The sequence below is a fragment of the Pieris brassicae genome, chromosome 1 (assembly GCF_905147105.1).
Source record: "Pieris brassicae chromosome 1, ilPieBrab1.1, whole genome shotgun sequence".
Lineage (NCBI taxonomy): Eukaryota > Metazoa > Arthropoda > Insecta > Lepidoptera > Pieridae > Pieris > Pieris brassicae.
In genome coordinates, this window is record NC_059665.1 from 6,543,539 (window position 1) to 6,553,056 (window position 9,518).

Consider the following 9,518-nt stretch of genomic DNA (forward strand, 5'->3'; position numbering starts at 1 on the left):
AATTTTAAACACAAAATAAATACAACACCACTTTAATTTACCTTAACCATAAAATAACGGTGATACATAATGTTTTCCTTTTAAATACGGAACACTATTATCTATGATCATAAACATGAGTGTCATAAACTGAAGAGCATAATAAAATAGTATGTCATTGTCTATTCTTTCTACTTCTGAAGGTCTGGTAATTATATGGTGTTAAGTGAAGAACCTATTGTTATTGCCTTTGTCGGCCAATTTGAGGCCGTTTAAAAGTTAAAAAGGGTTTCAAATTCTATAACCTCAAAATTGCAGCAAAAAATAAGAAGATATTCGCAAGTGACCGTTGTTGTATATATTTCTACCTACCCGTAATAAATAGAGGATGTGGTTGATCAGAAGGAAAATTCCATTTTCAAATCCAAAATTATTATCCTTAAATACACGAATTTGTTCAGTTTGATTTGCCCAAATTGTGCTTGCTTCTTTAGTCTTCAAAAAAGTATTTATATATTTTCAGTATATAAATGTTCTGGTAGCAAGAATATGCTCTTCAAAACCAAAAAGGAAACATAAAAGAATAAGACAATTTAGTAATTTTAATAGGCGTGGCTTTGCTGTTTCGTACTGTTATTAGCCGTAATCTTTCAAGTGCTGTCATCCTCCTGACACTTGTTACAAAAAGCAGAAATTTCACGTCGTTTGTTCAAACACATCGCGACTGTCTAATGTAATCCCTTAAGAACGGCAAAAAATTGGCGCCACAGGACCCCCGGGGTTGGTTGTTTTAGCATTGTTCACCGCACTTGTTGCAGTACCTGCTACTATTGTTCCTTCAAAGAAAAATTAACCACGAACACGTGAATACGCTGAAGATGCCGATGATAAGGTCCAATGGGCTACTTGCTATATTGCTGTTGTAACAGATTTTATAGATCAAGCATCATTTCTGTATATCATCATCCTTCAACGACCCGAAAGCAATGAAATATTCATGGTTAAGTTTAGTAAGACTGCATTTTTAAACCACTATTTATATCTCTGAATCATAACGGTAACAAAACCTAAAAAAATACTGGAATGCATGAAAAAATATGTGCACATGCAAGTCATTAGTTAGGGTCGGCATTTTAACTTTAAATATTTGGCGAGGCTTGCAAATCGCGGCGCCGACATTTCAAGAAAAATGTCTTTCAAGGAGCCGCAAGAAGGGCTTTTAGGCAGCTAAAATAACATCTCAGGAGACGGCATATTAACACAAATGACCGTAGGATTAGGTATCCAAAGTAAACATTGACTAACGAGTTAAAAATGTATATCAGCTGCCGGTTTTCACAGAAGCATGAGAAATTTGTCGCCTTTAATATATACCTAGCTACTTTGGATTATGTATTTTAAATTTCAGGCTTTTAAATATTAAATTTATCTTTTATACATATAAAAAGATGGAAAGGAAGGAGAAGAGAGTATCCTAATAAGAAGAGTAGAAGATAAATAACCGTTAGTAGGAAGCTAATGGAGAAAGAAAGCCATGGGTAGAGGAATTTGGTAAAAGCTGGAGGTGGGAAGTGGTTCCTATCAATGGAGTACTTCCTTCAGTAGAAGGAAGTTAGGCTATCGAGTAACAATAAATGTATTTGACAAATTTAAACTACATATTGTCAACGTTCGTGGAGATTGAAAATAAACGGGCTTTATAATTATTAAAATAGAATTAGATAATATTTAACACTTATCGTTATTCGATATCGTATATCATATTACTATATTTTTTTATAAGTTTTCTATTTTTAAATTATTTTTATTATTAATATTCTTGTTATGTATTATGTTTAGTACTAATTGCGATCTGTCCTTAAACAATTTCTTAGAACATTAATTAAAACACAAAAAGGATTATCGTATAAATTAATTACAGTATTTTCCTCAATAAGCAGAGTGAATAATCTAGAGACGAGTAGGATGTGTCATAAAGTGGTAAAAGTTGTTTAGAGGTAAACAGATTTTACCGATCATAAAATTTCATGACGTCAACAATCCTGACGTTTTAAAAACAAAAGAAAATGTTGACTCACGGGGCGTCATCGATTCACGTGAGATTGTCAAATGACGTCATGCGGATCTCGGTTCCTGGTTTTAGCACCGGCATCATAATTATTATTTACACGTGAAATAGACGAAACAGGGGCTTTATATATATTGGAATTACCAAATGGTTTCCCAAAACACTATTCTGCGAACTGTATAAGAACTTGCTAAAAGCCGTGACTTCTTAATGGAGTTTTTTCTGTACATTTATAAAAAATTTGAGCTATAATGTATAAAATTATGTATGTTTTTTGTCTTTCTTGTTGTTTTTACCATAAAATATACATAATTTTTATACATTTTATTGAATCTATATCAAAAGATGTATCGATTTTTATCCTATCTTTTTTGTGATAAACATCATATCATTTTTATTGTAATGGCTAATTACGACGATAAGTATATTTCACTCTGTAGAACCTTAAATACTAATACCATAATTTTCTTACAAATATTAATAATGATAGAAATGGAATTGAAAGATATTTCATCTTAAGGTGAAATGTAGTTTCTTATCCAGTCCACAAACCGCGGACTATCAGGACTACCAGTTATTTTAAAACCCTCAGTTAAAATATCCGGCTCTGTCAAAAATTCCGACATATTTTGTAGACATTTAAGATTTCTAAGAACACTGTGTGAATAAGGATAATATATTTGTATGGACCGTGCGCGTGAGCACGCGCGGTAAGGTCGTTGAGTCACGACTCGTGACAATGACGTCAGCCAGCGCGTGTGTAACCTTCTAAGCCTTCACGTACAGTTTACTGATTTAACTCAACTACGTGATGTCTCACGCGTCATTTTATTGCGACGCACTTATTGCCATGATTTCGTATAGAGGACTAACGAAGGTGATCGAACATTGTAATGTGTTGTTGTGAAGTGCGGAAATTCTCTGTTTGCGATATCAATACATAAACAATACTAGAAGATGTCTACATAGCAACAATTAAAATACTTCAGATTAAAAAAATATATTGTTCTATTAATGTAATAATAATACGACAGTACGTTTAGGTATAAAACCATATTCTATTTATATATTGCTAAGTAGGTATTTATATATTTTATGTTAAATATTCTAGTTACGTAAATACGTAAATTTAGAACTATTGTAACGTACCTAACTAATCATTTTTATGTTCAAGAGACACGATTTTTTACCTTTTGTAAATTATGGAAAATTTCTACAAGGTCCTGCATTATCTCAAACTTATTAATAACGCATAAGCAATTTGCAATTGACGTCACGAATAGGAACTAATCATCTATTCTTGGATACTAGCTGATAATGACATAAATAGAATAATTGCAAGTTACAAACACGTGCTCCAGCATGTAGGTAATTTATAGGAAAATTCCTACACTCAGCTGCAATCACTGACTATTAACCCCAATAGGGCGATAACACACTCGCAAATGTATTTTAAATATCCTCATTCATTAAACATGGGAAAATTTAGCAAAACATTATCTAGAAATTGTCCAATTTGATCAAATAATTCTAAGAATTATCTCGATGCGTCAGATAAAAAATACATATAATAATTTGCATTTCTAACAACTTGTATGATCGTGCATTTATTAATATTCTTAAGTCATCCAAATATATCAATATAATCTAATTAATGTTTCATCTGAATCCAAAATATTCAGTCAACAGGACGATAATTATTTGATACATAATAAAATATAGCATTTAACAATAAACAACTTTACGTGAAGTTACTAAGTCATTTCAAATCACGAAATAAATAGATATGCTTGGAAAAGCCGAAGTTTATGTCGTATTAAATGTTGAATGTTTATTGCCCTTTTATCTTTATTGGTATATCTTCATACGCTATATTAAGATTGTTAAATAAATATTTTTCTTTGGTAATATAATATTTAATTATTTCAGTTATACAGTATTATAAAATGGTAATTAAATGTTCACGTTTCACAAATACATGACTCATATAAATTATATTAAATACTTTATCATTACCTCATATATATATGATAGGTTTTAATAGATAACTAATTATTTTTTTTTGCGGTTGATAGCAGCGTTAATACGATTAGGTTTAGAGTTAGCTAGGTGTATTGTATGACAAACACAAATTAAACAAAAACATTCAAAATATGTTTATAGATTCACAATCATAACCACGTCGTCATTTTCCAGGCTGTAAATCTAATTTTATTTTAATTTTACTAAATAAATGTATTTTGCTTGTTTACAAAGTTATTTGTATGGTTTGACAAATTCAAAAAACTATTTGGAGAAAATTTTGAACATTTATAGTGTAATGTTAGCCTAGTTAAGCTTTCGTCTTTAACCATAAGTTTGTTCGACCGCCGGATACTAATGTTGTTACATTAAGACACTACAACACCTAATTATATATACACTTGCTACATGCGTAAAGGAAGGAAAACATTATAGGTTAACTGGGTGGAATTAAAAAAAACTTATAATAAAATATAAATGTAGAAGTGGGGCCCAGACCCATAAAGGGTTGTTTCCAATATATGTGTATATTATCAAATTATAATATCTATTACTTAAACATATTATATATTAAATGTAACGAAACGTTCGTTGACGCATGTCACTACGCGTGTGATGATATTTAATTGACATTTTTCCACTCAAACACAGATAGTGGAATATTTATAAATTACATTTGACGGACTGGATTTAAATCAGTGAATGAGTATGGTAATGAGCGTATCAATGAATTTAATGAAATACATAGTGTCATGGCAGAGCAAGGTGCTTGAATGAAAATACAGGTTCTTTGTCACTTAAAGGCCCAAAACCAATAGTATCTTATGTTTTAGGTTATAAATGAATATTAAAACTATTCGATAGTCACATGCTGTTAGTGCAATTAAGTTCTAGAATAAATTTCTTATACATTACCTACATAGTCCGGTTCTAGATACATGTGAAACATACTACACACTCATTGTATGTTAATTTTCTTGCCACGCAAAAAATGTTATTTTAATAGAACTTAATGACTATTTCTACAAGTCCCAGATTAGGTACGCTGTCACCACTGCGCTTATATAGAAAAGCCTTGGTTATGAAAAACCCACGCGCGAAATGTACATACACATCGGATGTGGAGATTTATAATCGTATCTTAAAGTTTATATTACATATTCAAATTTATTTTCTTATATACTATGTATATCTTAAATATAGGCAGTTCTTTATACACGATATTTGTATCTACTCAACACCTAGGTAGTTCATACATTTACCCAAGACATTGGATACTTTAATTGTTTTGTGGAATACGATTAAACAGGTTGCAGGTTCAGAAAGTCACAGACAACTCAAAATTAAATAGACGGAACTGAACCTGCAATACTAGCAGTATTAAGAATAAATCTTAGACTATATATAATGTTTTAGACAAGCAGTTTTGGCCTAGTGGCTTCAGCGTGCGACTATCAATCCCTGAGGTTATAGGTTGGATCCCCGACTGTGCAGCAATGGACTTTCTTTCAATGTGCGCATTTAACATTCGCTCGAACGATCAAGGAAAACATTGTGAGGAACCACGGCGATACGGCGACAGAGACGACGGCGTGAGTCAGGCACAGAATGATCACCTACATTATATTGACAAATTATCATGAAACAGATACAGAAATCTGAGGCCCAGACCTAAAAAGGTTGCAGCGTCAATGATTTATTTATTAATAATGTTTTAGAGCACACTAAGTTACGTCCGAAGTTTATATACCTAATACCACAACAATAAAAGGGCAATATAGACATTTGTTTGCGTGTGTAGCCGTAGGATACCGGTACAGACCGCTATTACAAAAAGTAATGTAAAATTCAGTTATTAAAAAAATTACATACGAAATTGTTATGCAAAATACATGTTTTTTCGATTTTGCGGTGCGATCAATCATTGCGTTATTCTAGAGTTCTTTAATATTTTCGATTAACGGCATAATGATCGTGTCCACGATAACGATAAAACTTTTATCACTCGTTCACGAAGCACAACCATGTAGTTCATCATAGTGATAGTGATCCATTGACGTAAAACATGTCAAAATAACATATGAACGTAAGTAAGCTAAGCGATATCAAAGGATTAGATATCGTAAAGTGGCGTTACAACCCTTGGTCTTGGCCTCATTCTGCTTCGTGATCATATAAATATATTTTATATCAGACTAGTGAGTAGTCTGCCGGGGCTGACGCGCCGTCAGCTTTTAGATTGACATGCCACTCATGATAGTACTACTCCGCTACTGGTTGCTACTATGGCATTGCATGCTACTAGATACTAAGGCCTACTCATCTACAAAATATTAAAAAAAATATATATGTTTTGGAAATAAATGTATCTATCATTCAATCATTTCTAACATTTTAAATACAAATTCTCTTTAAAATATTTGTATAGAAAACCAAGAATGACTGGTATAATTCAAAAAATAAAAGAGATTTAATGGTCAAGTTAAAATTTGAAAAGTTCAAGCAGTCATCAATCATTGAATCACGTTAAATATTTACCCCAAACAAACCTTAAATATTCAAAACACTTGATACGAGGGAAAGTGGGCGTATGATAATACATGGTATAAAGACTGCGCGTGGGCATATCCAGTCGTGTGAGTAATTTGAAATGTCACATCATCCTTGTTTATACAAACGGTAAACAAATGTAATAAAATAACAGTCATTGGTTGTCATTTATATATCAGGGTCTTTAAATTAAAAATCTTCACCCTAAACTGTAATATAACTATATAAAAATAACTGGACATACTTAAAGATTAATACTTTAGCACCTACTAGCTTTAAACTCCTATACAAAAACCTGTTTATATGAAACTGGACACTATTGTATTTTAACTTTACCATAAGCACAACACAAATATTTAACTGCTTTCTTTAAAGGATTTATCAGAGTTAACTACAATTTTAACAATTATATTTATTATTAAAACGAATTAAAATAATATTTTTTAGTTAATATCGAGCAACCACAGGAAATAACATAATGACAGCGCCATTTCGCAATATTCATTAGACTCTTCGGAGCACATCGTATTCTGTCAATAGTCATTACGCGTCCATGATTGATGTCCGCGGACAGTAGCTATAATTGACGTAGCCATTGTGGTCGGCGCCAGGCTTGATTGATAGTCCGACTTTTATCCCGACATTGCGATACTCATTAGATTCACTTTAATTACAAGCGATTTGCGTAAGCGCCGAGTAGAGTTGTAACGACTGGCCATTTATAATCATGCTACTGTATTCCGAAGTGAAGTAACTGTAATAATTGTGAAAAACAAGTATTTATGTGATTAAAAATTTAAACATAATATTAATCACAATAATAATAATAATAATATTAAGTCAATTAATTACAAGTTCCTATAACGGAAGAAAAACCACATCGAGAACGACAACATGTCGTATGTGCACTGCACCCTATTGATTATTAACTGATATGGATAAGACGTGCTTATAGGAGTATGGGTAACACGGATTGGGGTCAAATGTTAGAAGCAATAGTGCATAGGCATCCGCGGCCAGCAATCACCGTAGCGAGGTGTGACGTCGCGGCGTGCGCCGGCAATTGTTTACGGCGCGCACGCGCGGCGGCGGGCGCGTGTCCCCCCGCGCCCCGGCGGCAGCTGCTCCGCACAGGTGGCGCGTGTGGGAACTCGACAGCTCTGCGCGTTCCCACGATCGCGCGCCCTCCGCTCCCTATATAAGCCCCCGCCAGACCGGCTTACCGCATTCCGCGTTCAACGCTCAACCCAAACACATCTACTCGCTTACACAATGTCTACCATGTCTTACGATATCGCGTATCCGATCTCGGAAGATCCACAACCGGTCTCGCGCACTTATCAATATCGCAAAGTGATGAAACCGATGCTTGAGCGCAAAAGACGTGCTCGCATCAACCGCTGTCTTGACGAATTAAAGGAGTTAATGGTCAGCGCACTCCAGTCGGAGGGTGAAAATGTCGCCAAGTTGGAAAAAGCCGATATTTTGGAATTGACTGTCCGTCATCTTCACAAGCTTCGCCGTCAGCGTCGCCTGTCACTGAACCCTTCAGTGGACGCTGACCGTTTCAGAGCTGGATTTACTCATGCAGCAAATGAAGTTTCCCGCTGCTTGGCCTCAATCCCTGGTGTTGACGTGAGGCTGGGAACTCAGCTGATGACTCACTTGGGCCACAGACTCAACGACATCCAGCGCGCGGCAGGCACTGACACGCCTCCTGCCAGCCCGCCCAGCCCTGCTCTATCCACGGTGTCTTCCTCTTCTGGCTACGTGACACCTTCTCCACCAGCCTCTCCAATGCCAGTGCACACCGCTGTTCCCCTGGACTGCACCACAAACAGCTTCTCCAAGAGCTCAGTATGGAGGCCCTGGTAAAGCGCAGTGGCAGGAGCGGGCGGACCCGGCTCCACGGTATATCTGTTCAACGCCGTTCGGAGTCGCCAGCCCTGCAAGTGTCCGCCTTCATCCGACGACTTAGTGCTACGTGACTTGATAACTTAGATCTCACATCTTATTAGTGTAGGTTTTAAAACCTTTTAGTTCGTAAGTTGAACTCAAAGCTTTAAACAGAATAGTTTTTAAGAATATTGTGATATTAAAGTTTAATTTTATTGTATAGATGTATCGAGCCCGACAGACTTAGAGTGGGTTCGGATTGTTATTTTATTATCGTTAAAAAGATTTCACGGAAAAGTGAACAATGAAGAAACAGTTTAATAAAAAATATTTTTCAATTATATTTCTGCATTTTACTTCTATCACCGAATAACCTAGAACTTAAGCATTAAAAGATGTTTTAAAACCTAATAACTAAAGCAGAAGCATCTCTTAGCGCCAAAATGATTTTAAAGTGTTTACGTAGCATTGATAATATGATGCGATGCGCACAAAAACATTTTAACCTGCGTCATTAGTAAAGTTTCTCATGTTTTTGTAAAAAACACTCATTTAAATAACAAGGCTAAATTAAAGCTAAGATTAGAGGCTACGGAACTATGAATAAACAACAGGCACAAGACTGATAATTTTTAAAGAGGTTAAGGGCTCAGACCTCTGACATAGTGGCCTGACGCGTGCTCGGTAACTTTCCTGTTTAGATTCAAACAAACGTTACGAGAACCACAACTAGAACATACATAGTAAAGACACGATGACGACAGTCAATAAGAAATATTTGTTATCATTGCATAAGTGATTGTTAACTGTGACATACATATATTAGCAACATTAGTTTTACGAGCAGTTAGTAAAACAAATGACAGCCATAAATTTATATTATAAATTATAGAATAGAATAGGTTAATTGATTATTATGCTACTAAATTTTAAAAGAATATAATATAATAAATAACGTTGTTGTGTTGTTATAAGGGTTTTAAAATCACAAATAAAAAATTTA

The 9,518-nt window shown here is 34.4% G+C and overlaps 1 protein-coding gene across 1 annotated transcript; it reads left to right on the forward strand.

The window, feature by feature from the left end:
• The first annotated feature begins 7,833 nt into the window (after positions 1–7,833).
• Positions 7,834–8,858, forward strand: LOC123714729 (enhancer of split mbeta protein-like). Its single transcript, XM_045669167.1, has one exon. The coding sequence runs from the start codon at positions 7,892–7,894 to the stop codon at positions 8,492–8,494; it is 603 nt and encodes a 200-aa protein (XP_045525123.1). The 5' UTR covers positions 7,834–7,891; the 3' UTR covers positions 8,495–8,858.
• Positions 8,859–9,518: the final 660 nt, after the last annotated feature.